Here is a 17,821-nt window from a genome sequence, read left to right on the forward strand (position 1 = left end):
GTGGGACATTATCCTGGGGTAGTGCTATTTTAGCATATCTATATCGCACTTCTCGAAGACTTTGACGTGTGTGGGACATTATCCTGGGGTAGTGCTATTTTAGCATATCTATATCGCGAAATGTCAAAGGTTGCTTTAATGCAAAATAAAGAGCTCAAAGGGTGTTTGACATTGTTACAAGTTTGGGCATGGAAGAGACTGGTTTTGAAACCGCGATTATGCGAGATCCGAGAGTTGGATGGACATATTCCACTAGGCTGTAGGTAAAATTAATTTAATCTCGTTTGAAATTTTATTTTTCATTTAAAATTTTGAACAAAAATCTATCGTATATAAAACTTACAGATGGAATGTCACTAAAGTCTATAATGAGGTCCCGGCTAGACAGTTAAACTTTTACAGGGGGGAGCTCGACCGAATGAAAATTTTTCAGGTATGAATTTGCATTGCAATCGTTTAAAGTTATCGATATATTTCAAACAACAGTTAATATATGGATTATTTTGCAGTTCGAGTGGCAGCCATACGCACCTTACCTACATCGTCTATCGCTGATTTGTATGGATGGACACGGCATATGGCGGTCCAGAGTTCCTCTCATTTGTTTTGAAATTGTGGAGATGCACGTACCCGATCGCGTGTTTAGACAGTTTGGACTCACACAGCACGCTCCACAATTGGTCGAACAAATAGAGAGAAAGGCGTCTAAAGGTGGACATCAGATTAACTGGCAGCGCACACATCAATCATACATTGCTCGGTGGAATGATCGGCATCAACTTATTGTCGATCCGCTTTATCCTCCAATGTAGGAAGTCGATTACATAAGATGGTATTGGGGGGGTTACCCGACGTTGTATAATCAACCAAACTGCGCCTCCAGTCGACGAAATCGAGATTCGCAACCAACAATCTCGACATGTACCAAGAGGATTAGATGAGAGGCAATAGGTAAGTAAATTGCGACAATTATAATAGATTTGTGTTGTAATGTTCTAATTTTATAACTTTTATCAATGTATACAATGTTAGATGATATATTGTGGCGAAAATTTTGGTTGTGTGCTCAGCTAGAGGGTCATGCATGTTTTGTGCATGTTTTGCCTCAGCCCAGCAAACATATGGGACTAGTAGTCCCGTATGTTTGCTGGGCAGAGGCAAATTATCTCTGCAAAATGTACGGGACTAGTAGTCCCGTATATTTGCTGGCAGAGGCAAGTTGCCTCTGTAAAATGTACGGGACTAGTAGTCTCGTATATTTGCTTGCAGAGGCAAATTGGCTCTGTAAAATGTACGGGATTATTAGTCCCGTATTTTTGCTCGCAAAGGCAAATTGGGAATGTAAAATATACGGGACTAGTAGTCCCATATGTTTTGTTAAAAGTCCTAGAAAACATACGGGACTACTAGTCCCGTATGTTTTTAAGCAGTGATTAGTGCCTTCAAAACATACGGGACTAGTAGTCCCGTATGTTTTCAAGGCATTTTTTTCAAAATCGACCTCTTTTTGGCCAACAGGCCAAAAAAATATCGATTTTGCTAAATATTTAGCAAAATGGTCGATTTTGCTAAATTGTTGCAGCTAAGGGGCTTCACAGACACAGAAGATGTCTATACAAGAGTGGACAAATAGAAAACAGCACACCAGGATTTAACGTAGTTCGGTCAGTATGACTTACGTCCACGGGCGAGAACAACATAGAACTTCACTAATCACCAAAAGAGAATATTACAAAAGAGGAGACCACTCTCTAACCAGAGACTCTCACAAAGAAAGGAACAAAACCTTTCTATCTCACTCTCTTCTCTCCAACTCTCTTCTTCTCTCTAAATATTTTGTTTCTCTCCCAGTGATGATTTAAACCCTTCTCTCACACCCCTTTATATAGCCTTCAAATATTAGTAAAATATTAACAAAGGTTGTTGGAATAGTGAAACAATTAGGCAGAAGAGTTGGTGAACTTTGAAAAAAGATGAAGGTTCAAAATCACGTTTAACAAATCTCCACCTTGACTTTGAATATGAAGATCTTCTCTTTACTCTTGCTGTCTCGCCAGAAGCCCCTTATGGGCTTAATCTCCGCTTTGTCGAACTCCAAGCAATTCGAGACAATGCTCGAACTTGCGCGAAGGTACGGGCTTCGTCATCATATCTGCTGGATTATCTGCAGTACCAATCTTCTCAATCCTGATGACTTTAATTTCTCTGATGAAATGATACCTGACATCTATATGTTTGGTTCTTTCATGATACATCTGATGCTTCGTCAAATGTATAACACTCTGGCTATCACAAAATACCGTAGTAACACCTTGGTGTAAGCCGAGATCTTCAACCAAACCTCTTAACCAAATAGCTTCTTTCACTACTTCTATCACTACCATATACTCTGCCTCTGTTGTAGACAAAGCAACTGTCGACTGTAGAGTCGCCTTTCAACTAAGATACTACCTGAAAGAGTGAATATATAACCTGTCAGGGTTCGTCTCTTATCCAAATCACCCGCATAATCTAAATCAGAATAGCCAAGTATTCTGCAATCTGAGTCTGTGTTCCTACCAAAATACAAACCAAATCACCCATAAAGAGATTTTTTCAACCTGCACACATGATCTTCTTTACCTTCAACAATGAACCCCTCTGGCTGATGCATAAGGATCTGCTCCTCAAGCTCGCCATGTAGAAAAGCCGTCTTCACATCAAGTTGGTCAAGTTCCAAATTAAAATGAGCAACCATGGCAAGCAACACGCAGATTGAGGTGTTTTACAACTGGAGAGAATACTTCATTGAAGTCCACACCTTCGGTCTGACCATAGCCTTTAGCTACCAAGCGTGTCTTGTACCTTACAGAATCTGTATCCGGAGCTCCTTCTTTCTTCTTGAAGACCCATTTACAGCCAACGATCTTCTGTCTCCTTGGTGGCTTCACTAGCTCCCATGTCTGGTTCTTGTGAAGAGACTTCATCTCTTCAGTCATCGCAACAGTCCAATTTGCAGCCTCATTGCCACTAATAGCCTCCTTGAATGTAGAAGGCTCTGGAACCCCAATCGATTCTGCTATACTCAAAGCATAAGCAAGTATGTCTGCATAGCGTTGAGGAGGTCGGATCTGCCGTTTTGTTCTCCCGATGGCAATATTATACTGTTGCTCTTGCGGTGTATCAGCATCTGAAGTTGAACATTCCTCAGTATCAACTGGTTCAACATGAGCGCCCTCAAGCACTCTCTTTGAAGTTGAGCTCTCTAGCTCCACCTGCTTGCTGGACTCCTTTTCAGTACCTGTAGTGTCAATAACAAACTCCTTTCTCGGGTGAAGCATGGATTTTTCATCAAAAGTAACATCCCTACTAATAATAAACTTAGGTGACTTGGGATCATAGCACCACAATCTATATCCCTTCACCCCAGTAGCATATCCTAGAAAGATAGCTTTCTTTGCTCTAGGTTCAAGCTTACCATCATTAACATGAAAATAAGCAGAGCAACCAAATACTCTTAAATGAGAGTAATTAGCAGGAGCACCAGACCATACCTCTTCTGGAGTCTTAAAATCAATTGCTGTAGAAGGAGATCTGTTTATCAAATAGCAAGCTGTATTGACTGCCTCGGCCAAAAAGTCTTTTGACAAACCGGGATTAGAGAGCATGCACCGAGCTCTCTCTAAAAGTGTTCTGTTCATCCTTTCTGCAACTCCATTTTGCTGTGGTGTATGCCGAACTGTACGATGACGCACAATACCTTCATTCTTGCAGAACTGATCAAACTCTGTAGAACAAAACTCCATCCCATTGTCGGTTCTGAGGCGCTTCACTTTCTTTCCTGTTTGCTTCTCAATCATAACCTTCCATTGCTTGAAGGTTACAAACACATCACTCTTATGCTTCAAAGGATACACCCAAACTTTTCTGGAATAATCATCAATCAATGTTAGCAGAAAACGAGCTCCACCTTTCGATGGAACCTGAGAGGGACCCCAAACATCTGAATGGATATAATCTAAAGTACCATTGGTTCTATGGACACCGGTACTAAAGGATACTCTATGATGTTTGCCGAAAACACAATGCTCATAAAAGTCTAATTTCCTGGTTTTCTGACCACAAAGCAGACCTTGTTTGCTCAATATATCCAGTCCTCTCTCACTCATATGCCCTAACCGCATATGCCACAAATGTGTAGTGTCTGAATTTGAATCCTCTGAGGATGACACCGATGTAGCACCTGTCACTGTACTGCCTTCAATGACATAGAGGGTATTTACCTTCTTTCCTTTCATCACAACAAGAGAGCCTTTACTAACTCTCAAAACTCCACCTTCAGCCGAAAACTTAAAACCATTTGAGTCAAGGGTGCCTAAAGAAATGAGGTTCTTCTTTAACTTTGGAATATGATGGACATTGCTCAATGTTCTAACAATACCATCATGGGTTCTAATCTTAATTGAGCCGATACCAACAGTCTTACAAGGCATGTTATTTCCCAACAAGACATTTCCACCATCGATAGACTGATATGTGACAAACCAATTCCTATGCGGACACATATGGTAGGAACAACCCAAATCAAGAACCCACTCATTTTGTGAATGAGTATTAACACTAACTGAAAGAACTTCATGTGAACTAGAAGACTCTTCAGTTACAATGGCAACTGAAGGTTTCACCTCTCCAGACTTCGACTGTGAATTATCCTTTGCTTTGAGCGCTGGACAATTAGGTTTTACATGCCCATATTTATGACAGTAATAACATTCAACATTTCTTCTTGGCCTGGACTTTGATCTAGACATGTTTCTAGATTTGCCTCTACCACCAACACCCTTTTCAGGACAACCACGAGCGAACAAGCCTTCAGCTTGATCCTCTCCTCCTACGACAGACACTTTCTGCCTTAACTCTTTTGAATGTAAGGCTGATTTGACATCCTCCAAAGAAAGTGTATCTCTACCGTATAACATGCTATTGACAAAATTTTCGTAGGAATGAGGTAATGAACATAACAAAATGAGTGCTTGATCTTCTTCATCAATGTTAACATCAATATTCTTTAAATCCATAAGAATAGTGTTAAGTTCATCTAAATGGTCTTTAATTCGCATATCTTCCTTCATGCGAATGGTGAAGAGGCGTTGCTTCAAATAAAACTTGTTCGTCAGAGATTTTGTCATGTACAAGCTCTCCAACTTGAGCCACAAGCCAGCGATGGTATCTTCATCGGCAACCTCCCGCAGGACCTCATCGGCCAAACAGAGCTGTATGGCACTATGCGCCTTCATCTCCAGCTCTTCTTTCTCATCATCGGGCATAGATTCCGACAACTTATCCTTTCCGGACAAGACCTTGAACAGTCCTTGTTGTACTAGGAGAGCCCTCATTTTTACTCTCCACAAACTGAAACTGTTTTTCCCATCGAATTTCTCCACTTTGTACTTCGCAGAAGACATCTTGAAGCCAACTGGAACAGTAACTGTATTTATGAACAATAACCGTATTTGCAAACAGTAACCGCACATATGAATAGTGACCGTATCTATGAATAGTAACAGTACTTTTGAATAGTACCATACACGTGAATAGTACCCAATGCCTTTAAAGAGTAAATGATAATCTAACTTATTTTCTGATGTGGATGATCCACTTTTAGTGGCAGCCACAGAACATACGATAAGCAGATACACGTACTCTAAGCAGGCTCTGATACCGGTTTGTTGCAGCTAAGGGGCTTCACAGACACAGAAGATGTCTATATAAGAGTGGACAAATAGAAAACAGCACACCAGGATTTAACGTGGTTCGGTCAGTATGACCTACGTCCACGGGCAAGAACAACAGAGAACTTCACTAATCACCAAAAGAGAACATTACAAAAGAGGAGACCACTCTCTAACCAGAGACTCTCACAAAGAAAGGAACAAAACCTTTCTATCTCACTCTCTTCTCTCCAACTCTCTTCTTCTCTCTAAATATTTTGCTTCTCTCCCAGTGATGATTTAAACCCTTCTCTCACACCCCTTTATATAGCCTTCAAATATTAGTAAAATATTAACAAAGGTTGTTGGAATAGTGAAACAATTAGGCAGAAGAGTTGGTGAACTTTGAAAAAAGATGAAGGTTCAAAGTCACGTTTAACATAAATATTTAGCAAAAATGATCTATTTTCAAAAAATTTCCTTTAGGCGCCGCACAACTCTTTCTTAGAAAGTTTAAGCAGGAAATAAACGAGGGACCGACCCGCTTTCCAATTCGAATCATACTCTGACCTATTATCAGATTCACGTCTGGATTTTCAATCTTTTTCATTATGACTTTCGAATATTATGATAGAACTTTTGAGAAATATAGAGAGTGCACAAACTTATAAGAGAACGTCTTACTAACTGTAGGCACTAGTAGAAAATCACGTATTCTAGACGGAATATTCTAGACGGAATTTTTTCCGTCTAGAATGCATTAAACTAGACGGAAATTTTCCGTCTAGAATATTCCGTCTAGAATAAAACATTCTAGACGGAATATTCCGTCTAGAATAGTATCCTAGACGGTTACTTTATTTTTTTAATTTTTTTTAAAATAACCAGGTATTCTAGACGGAAATTTCCGTCTAGGATACATGCTAGACGGAAATTTCCGTCTCCAATAAGTGGCCATTTAAAAAAAATTAAACCCATCGAAACCCCCAGCCGCCCTCCTTTCCCCCTAAATCCTCAACTCCAAATTGAAATTTTCAGGAACAATCAGCCTCATCCCCCCAAATCCTCAACTCGAAGCTTCTACTCCTCCCTCCACCGCCACCCCCTCCTCTCCCTCTCCCTCCTCAACCTCACACCCCGACCCAGCTTCTACTCCTCCCTCCACCGCCACCCCCTCCTCTCCCTCTCCCTCCTCAACCTCACACCCCGACCCCTCCCTCCACTGCCTCCCCCTCCTCTCCCTCTCCCTCCTCAACCTCACCGGACCCCTTCCCGAACTCCCAGGAGTCGGCGTCACATGAGCTCCGACAAGTTCCGGCGGTTCCTTCGCTTATCCAATGTCAGCCTTCTCTCTCCTCCACTCTTCTCTCCTCAAACCCTCGTCTATTCTCTACTCCCACTCATTCAAGCTGTTCTCATCCTCTTCTCTCGGCGGAAAACCATCAAAGAAATCAAAGTACCAACAGCCTATAGCCGCCGTGCTCGAAGTAGGCGGCGTCAAGATCGCTAAAGATGGTATTATTTTCTCACTTGCCCGCTTTGAAAAATTGGATTTTGTTATTTGGGTAAGGTTGAAAATTTGATCTTGGATTGTTTTGTGGTGATGGGTTAGATGTGGTGAGGGAGAGCGATCCTACGAACAATGTTCCGGATTCGATTTTCGGGAAGTTGGGGATGCAGCTGCATAGGAGGGAGGATCAACCGCTTGGGATTTTGAAGGATGCGATTTATGGATACTTTGATGCGAATTTTGGGGGAAAGTAACTTTCCATCTGTCATCATCAGAACTTCAAATGAATTATTAATCAACCTGATTTTTAGAAAATATTACATTTTTCTATAAATGTTCTCAAGTTGTAATTGCTAGTTCAATCCTTAAAAATTCATTTGAATTTGATGAACATTACAGATTAAGGCAATCCCCTTTTGTTCAGTTTTTTTTTAGTTTCTTCCATTCATTTACTTTTTTGAGTTTGTTTTTACATAATTATAGTTAGAGTGCATCGAATTCCTTTAGCAGAAAATCATTCACTTTCTATCCAAGTAAAATTTGACAATTCTTCTGTTTTTCCATTTAACTTCAATCCAAAATCATATTCCAATCCCACGTCATGCAGCCATCTTTGTCTGTGTGGTCTATTAACTAATTATGTAGAATTAACTTTAGTTTACAGTTCAACTGATGGTTTCCTTCTTCAATTATTTCAAATAAAATGCTAGATGACTGGACTTTCCTTGATCTTCATATATTAATATCTTCATTAATGACCCTCCTTAACAATTAAGTCTTATTCTATTATGATATATATATATAGTTAAGTCCAATATATTATTTTAGAAGACAACTAATTGATGTTAAACCTTCTAGAGCATCTTTCTATAACTCAAAAGTTCATGCCACGAGACTGAAACTGTGAAACATGATACTCAAGAAGACATTATGAGTTCAAGATGATATATCATGCACAAGTATGCTTTATTGCTACGTATCATGATACTTTTCTAGACAATTTAGTCAATTTATGAAACTTGAGTATCATATCCTTAAGTACAACTCTTATATGCACTGATCTTTACATATTCTTCCAGAATCTGTTACTTTTGATTTGATCACTGCACATTTCATTTATTGTTGAATTGCATCCAAAAAATCTAAACATTTCAGATTTTGGTTCCTCGAGTAAGAAATTATATTTTGCAACATCATGAAGGTCTTGAAACTGTCATCCCTTCCCCACCTCTACATAAATGAGGATGTGAACATTATGCATACATTTATTTTGCTCATAACTTCTTGAGCAATAATCAGCGTGATTCAGCGTGATTTATGTCCTTTTTTCTTTGTCAACATTTCTTTTGTTGCCTCTTCTTATCAAGTTATGAATTTTCCTAGTTTCTTTCATGGACTTCATCCACTGCATTTTTATTATAGTGATGCAAAGCATTACTTTTTGCAGAATTTTGACGATGTATTGGGTTCGCTGCTGTCATGTACGCAGGAGTTATAATGATACGTATTATGTTGATTCCCAACATGTCTTGAGGTGCCATACAAGTGCTCACCAGGCAGAATTATTAAGGAAGGGCCATACTCATTTTCTCGTAACTGGAGATGTCTATCGTAGGGATTCAATTGATTCAACTCACTATCCTGTATTCCATCAGGTTCCACACCAGCTCTAGTTCTTGTAGCTGTCTTTGAATAATTCTGCTTTAGTTTTTGTTCCTGGCATTCTTTCTTTCTTTTTTCTTCTTAAATTTTAATGGTTGTCAAAGTAAATAGATGGAAGGAGTTCGAGTTTTCTCACCAGATGATTGGGTGGGTTCTGGCATAGATGCAACTTATACTTTGGCCTTAGATCTTTAATGTATGTCATGTACAGGTGAGGTGGAAATGCGCTGGGTTGACACTTACTTTCCATTCACTAATCCATCATTTGAATTGGAGATTTATTTTAAGGTTCGTCAGTCCCCCGATCTCTAAACTATTTAGTATGCATACACACACACACATCTTCTTTGTTAAAACTAGATACACAGATGCTCGAATTCTCCTTGGTTTTCTTTGTTTAAACTAGATATATCAGGAACCGAACCATTCGGGTTCCTGATATTTCCTGATATTTCTTGTTTGCTTGTGTCCTTATGTTACACTCAGGGTGATGAGGAAGAAGATGAAGGAGAAGAAGAGGGCTTGAGTAAATGTATAGGGAAGGAGTTGAAAAAGCTTCTGTAGTGTCATAGCCATTGTAATTAATTTATGTTAAAGTTTGTAAACAATTTATGTATCTCTCTACTATTTTGGTGAATGTATTATTTGAATATAATGAGATTTGATATTAGAATATAATTAGATTGGTTGGATATGAATATAATTTTTTGTTGTTCAATATTGTGTACACGCACCAAAATTAGATTCTGCAAAAAAAAAAAAAAAAATTACTGTAGCATAGTATCCTAGACGGAAATTCCGTCTAGGATGCTTAAATTCCGTCTAGAATGCTTTTTAAAAATAAAAAAAATTTAAAAAATCAATTTCCGTCTAGAATGAGTATTCTAGACGGAAATTTCCGTCTAGAATACTCATTCTAGACGGTAATTTTTTCCGTCTAGAATACTTTATTCTAGACGGAAAATCCGTCTAGAATAATCCGTCTAGGATGTATTCTAGACGGTTTTGAATTCCGTCTAGAATATTCCGTCTAGGATGTATTCTAGACGGAATTTCCGTCTAGAATACTACATCCTAGACGGAAACATACTAGACTCGTATTCTAGACGGAATTCCGTCTAGAATACACATCCTAGACGGAATTCTGTGTATCCTAGATGGATTTTTCCGTCTAGGATGCCCAGTTTTTTAGCAGTGAGGTCTTTGTGAGGAGGGAGGGGCGGGATGGGGGTGGGAGGTAGCCCAACTTTTTGGCGCCGAAAAGTCGTGGATGATCCCCATTTTTCACTAAACATACGCTAACTAAACAAGTCAGACGATCCGAAGCAGGAAAGAGGGAACGAATTAACAAGTCGGTGCAATTTGACAAACCTGCCAACAATACAATCCATAAGGCACAAGGAAAGTCAAGCAGCCTTGTCAAAGTCTAGGGTTGACAGGCAATTCCTTTTTATCTTTATTAAGGAACAAGAGGATGCCACTGCTTGTATCTTAAGCCTGCAACTTTCGATGCTAAAATCGATTTTTTTTCTTCCAGTTAAGACATTTTCAAGTGGCCCAGAGGTTGGTTCTTCAAATTATTACGTAACAGGTAGGGATAAGCCTCAAAAGATACAGAATCTTCTAAGTTTGTGTGACTAGATGGACGACTCCAAAATGTACAGAAATTGCAGTATCTGAATGGACCAACTAACTTTGACTGTAAAATTTTGCCAACGAAGCAAAATACCTTATATGGATACATGTGTGTGTGTCTCTCTCTCTCTCTCTCTCTCTCTCTCTATATATATGCGCGCAACGTATGTATGTATGCAAGTATGTGTGTGTACACTCACTGACACACGACACAAGGTGTACAGTACACACACATATAGCATGAGAATTTATACATGCACACAGACACAGGGAATATATTTAAGGAGAATTTAGACCAAATACAGGGCATTTATGGGTTGGATCATCCTTCGACATGATATTTAGATATGAAATTATGAAGAAATTACTAAAAGAAGTAAAGACCGCCCATAAAATTCCTGGTCAGGCCTGGGTTTTTTGTTGGAGTTTCTGATGTCTGAAGGCTAGACATAATTGGCTTCTGATACACCCTTCAGGTTTTCTGATTTCCTTTGAATATGCTCATTGTGAAACTTCCTTACACATTACTGGTTGTGGCCTTGTGATGTACAGAACTGGTCGGTTCATGATAAAGTGGTGTAAAGTATTTTCGTCGCTGGGTTACATGAAAGCATAAACATATTATGCTTATCGAATAAATGGCTCATGTGTGCTATATCCATGTGTGTAGCGTGAATGAGTGAGTGTGTACTTATATGTGCCCAAGAAACAAGCACACATGCTATGTCTATGAATTTGTCTCTTGTATACACATACACATAATACTGGAACTTTTGTGTCCAAATATAGTTCCATGTTACAATGGAATATATTAGCCAGAGACTAATATATAGTTTGGAGCATAATGCAATGCCTCGAGGATTTAAGGGAAGGCCCGTGATAAGAGTAATAGGTTAATTGCGGTTAGTCCCTCTGTAGTATTGCCTAGTTGCAGATATACCCCCTGTACTAATTGTATAGATAGACACCCCCCCCAAAAAAAAAAAGCGTACTATTTGCCCAAGTGTGAACGGACCCCCTCAGTGACTTTTTTTAAAACACTTTTAAAAGTAAAAATTAGTAATTGGGTCTCTCCGCCACAATAGAACTGTTGGGGTTTTATCCGCAATTGGGTGATACTTAAAGGGGCCTATCCACACTTAACCCTAAAGTAAATTTAGGCCAATTTTATTTTCAGGATAAATATAGGAATCCTCAACTCCCGTAAAACGGAAAGGTTATGGCATATGTCATAACAAAAGTAAAGAGGAAGCACCAATGGATAGTCAGTATCCAACTAGAAGTCGCATGCCACTTTAGAACAGTTATATCTGAAGTCATTAGATTTCATTCTTCATAGGCACAAACATATCTAAGGGCATAAAATTAAAAGAAAATCGTGAGTCTACATTTGCTAGATGGAAAACAGCAATATTGCCACATCTTCACGCACATCTTCTAGAGCAATCATGTACACGACATGTAGAAAACAACGGGAGAACAAGAACATAACCATAACAAAAAAAAATAAAAAAAATGAAGCCCATATATAGCTCGTACTAGATGAATTTTACCGCAATCTTCTAATCTTCTTATTGATTAGACTGAGCAAGGTCCGATGCCGATATTGCACCTGACTGATCAACGTCAAGATCCTCAAACTCCTCCATCACAAGAGCAATATCCTCTTGGCTAATCTTCCCCATTTCTTTAAGCTTATATATAATGAATTCAGCAGCACTGCAGAGTAATACAAAACCGTTTATTAGCATTTTGCAAGCAGTGGCATTCGTACGGAATGATCCAAGACGGAATTGAGAGACCTTAAATCAGCTTATGGTGGTGAAAGGAACTTACCCCACGACACCATCTTCATCTAAATCAGCTGCTTCAAGATCAACAAATGTCATCCTTCGAGTAAGAACCCATTTGGCCAGGAGGTGTTGCCTGCGCTCAGTGTATACCTCAGCGAGGTAGAGAAAAAACTGAGCTAAGCAGATACAACTAGTCAATATCCAAAACACCGCAAAAACTCTTCCCCCTTCACTTGAGAAGCTCTTGTCCCCATAACCAAGGGTCGTAATAGTGCAGCAAACACAATAGAAGGCATCCACAAGATCTAGCTTCTCAACCTTACACAAGAAAATAGTCCCAGCAGCTACAAGCAGAACTAAAAACACAGCATTCGTAAGGAATTTGTATCTCACTCTGTTCGCCTCGATTTCTCTAAGCATGCGAGCGTCGCCAGCCTTGTTGCGCACATGTAGGGCTTTAACCAACAATATTTCCTGCTTTTCAACAATGTAATCTGCTGCTTTGCTTAGAAAGAGAGCAACAATTGTCATTCCTGAGAAGACAAATAGGCAAGCCAGCAGCTTTGTTGCGGTGCTCTCGGGCACTAGATCTCCATAGCCAACGGTGGTCATCGTGACAATCACAAAATAAAAGGCGTCCAGCACCGTGTTTGTTTTCTTACCTCTGATCTGATCTCCTATGAGATAAAAGCAACCGGCTCCTAGCGCAAGGTAGATAATTAACAACAGAGTAATATGCCTAAAACTAGGTCTCGTTTTGCTGAAGACGACATCGGCGCCAGGAAATAAGCCTCCTGGGTTTGCTGGGTCCAAGAAAGCATCGACAGAGGGCGCACTTTTACAGCGCCGGAATCTCCTTTTCTTGATGCTGCTCGTCTTGTTTGGCCGATGAGGAGGATCCAATGATCCAGATATCAAGGGCTGCCTCACGGCGTCATCAGCCGTCGACATCTTCTTCTGAAATGATCGATCAATCACATAAAGAGCATGTTAACTGCGTGTGAAAAAGAAAATTCAAGAGCCCTGTAACAATTAGCATTCGGAAATATGGAACACAAAATTTATAGCTATGTGTCCTCCTCAGCATAATATAAAAAAAAATGGGTATTACTTTATAAGAATGTTTATGTTACTTTGAACTGGTGACGACAACATGCTCCCCTCTTAGGTTAAAAATGCTCTTTTTTTTTTTGGATTTCTTGTACCAGATTTATTTTAGTACGCTTTTACATCTAGTTCCCTCTTAGGTTGAAACGCTTCAAAAATTATCGGCTTGAAATCTTAATTACCACAACAAATGCAGCCATATATAGGCCCCATGACCACAAATAAATAAAGGCCGAGTAAAGATGCAGATTAAAAAAATAAAATAAAACATTCGATTGAAAATAAGTGTTCGTTAAGGTGGAGCATCATCCGAAAAAAAAAAAGTTCCCGTGGTTTCCAGGAAGTCGAAGTCAGATTCTAACAGATTCACGCATCAACAGCCATCAATTGTTAAAGAAGCTTGTTTATGAGTTGAAGACCCGATCAAATAGTGGCAGGGTCGTAATATATCCATTAGCCTAGATTGGCATTCAAATTTTTTCCGCTCCGGCGGAGAAGTTGATCTGAAACGCTTGGATCCAAGCCAAGGACTCAGAAACCTGAGGAAAAATTCTACCTAAAATTCTAAGAAGGGAAACTAAGTCGAGAGATTTACCCCCGCCCTTTCCCCTTTCGAAAGGATCGATTGGGTCTATCGCATCAAAACCACGCCGCGCTCTGCTCTGCTTTGCCGATCTCGTTCTGGGATGTTTCCGACGTGCTCGTCATCGTAACAGGGGGGGTTGTGGGATTTGTAGGGAGCGAGCAGTTGGGCGTCTGACGCGACGACGAATAAAACAAATCTTAGTCTTTGACCTTCCGCTTTTTTTGTGTGTAAAATAAATGAGGAGAATAAACAAATTCATAAAAATCAGAAAGTTTGGGTGGGCGTCGAGGAAGAGGGATGTGAAATGTGAACTGGGAGTGGGGCGTCGTCTTACATCTAATAATAATAATAATAATAATAAGTTGAATATTTGTCTCTCATTAAAGATTTGGATCCACAGCCGACAATGAATGAAATAGAGGCTACGCTTCATCAGCTCCTACCTTCTGTTCTTACTTTTTGTTATGATTTGCGTTCGCATCGTTGTCATTCATTTATACATACACTGGAAAAGGTCAAAGGTTTTTTCTCCAATTTTTTAAATGTTCCTGTTGCTCAATAAGAGGTTTGGGCAAACTACAAAAAACTTGGCTACGACCAGTCTGGTTTTCATTTGGACCAGCACCCCCGGTCCAAATGAAAAACAGTTTAATAAGGCCACTATTCGGCCTATATATGAAAACTGGGCAGGTCTGGCCCTGTTGTTGTTTGCCAAAAAAAAATAAAAAAAAAATCTTTCAAAACTGAACCAAGTTTAAACCCGACCCAATTCTGAGAGATTGCCAAACACACCCTTAGAGTTTTACTCAATTTCTCTCCACCGAATCGTACACGTCTATTTGGATTGCTTGTTAAATGTCTGTTAATAAAATGCAATATGTAGTTTCCCTTCATTTCATTCAAAAAACCTTGCATATCGATGTACTATTTTTAAACAAATAAAGGAGGGTTTAATATAATTTCTCTCCCCTCTGTTTGGAGGGTTGTTTCTTGCGCAAGGCAAGTTGGTTTCCTCCTCTCTCTGCTCGTCAACTACGATAATCAACCAACAATATCTCTTCACTAAGCCTTCCGAGCATTGCTCCACCCCATCAATACCTAACTCCCTCTCCACCCTACAACCATTGGATCCCTCCCTTTCTAAAAAAAAAGATCAATTGTATTGCAAGTGATCACCAATCAAGAAGTTAAGAAGTCAGGCATGCGAGAGTCAACGTTAGCAGCATAACACCCAAAAGAAGTAGTCTTGTATAGAGAATATATAGATCACATCTATTTTTGGCGATCTTCGGCACCAAGGAGGACGTAGATATGGTTTTCAAGAATGGCCCTTGGGGTTTCGGGAAAGATTCGGTTTGAACACCATATGTGTTGAAATTATCAAGGCGTGTATATCTACCACTTCAATATCCATCAGCATCAATGGTCACAACAATGGTTTCTTTCTCCCATCTCAGGGTGTTTGCCCAAGGATGTCCACTCTCACCATCTCTCTTTAAATTAGGACCTGAGGTTCTCTCATTACTTGTAAAATCGAAAGTCTCGAATGGTCGATATGTCAGTATGCGAATCAATCAAATGCCCCTACTTTCTCATACTTGATGTTTGCTGATGAGGAAATCAAATTACATGTTTGATCTCCACCGTCTTTGGGCTGGTCAAAAGATAAATGACTCTAAATCAAGTATTTTATTAGGTATTGTTTGGCAAGGGTGTTGTGCGCAGCGGAATCGAAGGACACGAACAAGATGAGAGAAAGAGTACAAATAGGGTTTACAATCACTCAATAATCTCACAAAATAACCCTCAAATAAAACTCTCAGATCCTTCACAAATTCTCCGTTTCTAAGTGCTCAAACAATGCTCAAATCTCAGCTCTTAATCTCTCACATAACCCTAGAAAACGTCATGTTCCTATTTATATCAAATAGGAATACCAAACAGGTCGGGAAAACGAATCTGGGCCCAAACCGCATCGTGGTCGACCGGACATGATGTTTCGGTCGACCAGCCAGAAGGTTAAAATTCCACCATGTAACCCAGCACACCTTCGGTCGACCGCATAGGCATGGTCGGTCGACCGGCCAGACCATGGTTCTAAGACCCTGTTGCGTGCACGAATTCGGTCGACCGGACATGTATGTTCGGTCGACCGGCCAGCGACAGGATATTCACCCTGTAATTTCACAGTCTGTCGGTCGACCGGCCTATGCACTTCGATAGACCGACCCGTGACTAGTCTTGTGCACTCCAAATTTCCCGATCTTCTTCGCCGTTTCTACAAAGGGCTCAAGAGAGGAGGGTTAAGGAGAAGGGTTAACTTAGTTGACCTGCCTCCAAGGATTAAAAATAATCTAAGTCCGTTTAGATTAGATAATTAACGTAAAGGGTTAGCTTTTTTTTTGTTTGGCAAATAAAGAAGGGTTAAATAGGTTAATCCCTCTAATTTTTTTTAAATTCCAACTTTAACCTTATTGAAAGGCGAAACGTTTGCTAAGAATTTGTACATTAAGATCAGTCCATCCAACTTGAAATTCCATTTATCTCAACCACCAAAATATTGGCGTTTCTATATTATTTAGATAAATGATTGTTGAGGAAGATAAAAATAAATTTAACTTAGCAAAATAATTACTTTTGGCTGTTTAGGTATACGATACTAACAATTATTGTAGTAAAAAAGTAAACAATGATTTTATCATTAATGAGGGAAAATGATATATAAATATGAGAGTTGAAACGTGAAACTGAAAATGAAAATTAAATGTTGAAGAGGAATGATGATGTATGTCTATTTTATTTTAGCATAAAATTAAATGTCAAGAGGGATGATGATCTATATCTAAATCATGTTAGCATGAAATTATAAATGTGCTGACTACGACATATGGTTCAATAGACACGCCCATTGAAAGAAAGAGTGGACTGTTGTATGCCACTGCATCACATGAAATTATAACATACTCTGTTTCATTTGGATAAAATTCCAACCCCTTACCTCCGCGTGAAGAGGCGGAACAAATTTGATGTCCCTGGCATTATCAAAAGAGCCGGTCAGTATCAGGCCCCTGTTCCGCAACCTTCTCTGCCTACCTCGAGCGTGATTATTAATCAAAATCCTACACGTATCAGACCGGGAGGCGAAGACATCTCACAATTAATGTGGACGGAGCTTCACGACGCCCTCGATCACTCTGGCGTTTAATCAGACGGGTGCCGGTGAAGGGAAGATTTCTTAAGTCGCAATAGGAGGAGAGTTGGTTAGTCACCTCCCATCATCATCATCATCATCATCATCATCATCGAAGTCGAAGCTCAGGGAATTCTCTGAGGCGATTAGGGGTTTGCCGCGACGCTACCTTCAAAGACTCCAGGACCCACGTATTTAGTGACGCACTAGTGCTCGTCAACTGCATCCTCGTGCCCACAGTCTCTCATATCATATCATACGTGAATACGTTTGGGTCCATCTTTCATATCATATCATACGTGAATGAATGCATTTGGATCCTTCATCAAAATCCAATGGTGTCAATTTCCTACACTCATAGATCCCTCAATTCAATTTCCTACACTCATAGATCCCTCAATACGGCTGCTCACTCTCTATCACCATAACTGCTGCATCATCCGAGCTACGTGGTTATTGGTGCTCTCAAGAACTACCAAACGTATTCAATTCTGCTATTCGTATCGCACTCTATTATCCTGATAGATCATGTAGCTAGGTGTTTTAACTTTTGGTATGATGAAATGGCATACAACTTTATAATTTTTACAGCTTGAAGTTTCTAGAACTTCGTACGTCGGGGTGAAACTATGGCAACTTGGAAACTAG

General features: G+C 39.7%; 2 protein-coding genes across 6 annotated transcripts; one reads left to right on the forward strand and one right to left on the reverse strand.

The window, feature by feature from the left end:
• On the forward strand, positions 6,895-9,517 carry LOC109845603 (phenylalanine--tRNA ligase, chloroplastic/mitochondrial-like). 3 transcript variants are annotated; one of them, XM_020414875.1, is made up of 5 exons: positions 6,895-7,205; positions 7,303-7,450; positions 8,690-8,855; positions 9,074-9,150; positions 9,278-9,517. In XM_020414875.1, exons 1-5 carry the CDS (start codon positions 7,028-7,030, stop codon positions 9,309-9,311), a joined length of 603 nt encoding a protein of 200 aa, XP_020270464.1. In that variant the 5' UTR covers positions 6,895-7,027; the 3' UTR covers positions 9,312-9,517. The 3 variants fall into 3 exon arrangements, with proteins under 3 accessions (XP_020270464.1, XP_020270463.1, XP_020270462.1); XM_020414874.1 differs by having other exon boundaries at positions 9,349-9,517; XM_020414873.1 differs by lacking the exon at positions 9,278-9,517 and having other exon boundaries at positions 9,074-9,271.
• On the reverse strand, positions 11,836-17,288 carry LOC109845081 (two pore potassium channel a). 3 transcript variants are annotated; one of them, XM_020414270.1, is made up of 3 exons: positions 16,982-17,288; positions 12,334-13,247; positions 11,836-12,216 (listed from the first exon to the last, which is right to left on the reverse strand). In XM_020414270.1, exons 2-3 carry the CDS (start codon positions 13,239-13,241, stop codon positions 12,069-12,071), a joined length of 1,056 nt encoding a protein of 351 aa, XP_020269859.1. In that variant the 5' UTR covers positions 13,242-13,247; positions 16,982-17,288; the 3' UTR covers positions 11,836-12,068. The 3 variants fall into 3 exon arrangements, with proteins under 3 accessions (XP_020269859.1, XP_020269858.1, XP_020269857.1); XM_020414269.1 differs by lacking the exon at positions 16,982-17,288 and adding an exon at positions 13,993-14,326; XM_020414268.1 differs by lacking the exon at positions 16,982-17,288 and adding an exon at positions 13,760-13,835.

This window comes from Asparagus officinalis, chromosome 6 (genome assembly GCF_001876935.1).
Source record: "Asparagus officinalis chromosome 6, Aspof.V1, whole genome shotgun sequence".
Taxonomy (NCBI): Eukaryota; Viridiplantae; Streptophyta; class Magnoliopsida; order Asparagales; family Asparagaceae; genus Asparagus; species Asparagus officinalis.

What these genes read in the sequence shown, in the direction of transcription:
- LOC109845081 (XM_020414268.1), bottom strand. An exon ending in GATGAAGATGGTGTCGTGGG is followed by an intron (nt 12,217 to 12,333) that starts GTAAGTTCCTTT and finishes ATTACTCTGCAG; the next exon opens with TGCTGCTGAATTCATTATAT.
- LOC109845603 (XM_020414873.1), top strand. Translation starts at nt 7,028, where the DNA reads ATGTCAGCCTTCTCTCTCCTCCACTCTTCTCTCCTCAAACCCTCGTCT. An exon ending in CGTCAAGATCGCTAAAGATG is followed by an intron (nt 7,206 to 7,302) that starts GTATTATTTTCT and finishes GTGATGGGTTAG; the next exon opens with ATGTGGTGAGGGAGAGCGAT. An exon ending in GATGCGAATTTTGGGGGAAA is followed by an intron (nt 7,451 to 8,689) that starts GTAACTTTCCAT and finishes TCATGTACGCAG; the next exon opens with GAGTTATAATGATACGTATT.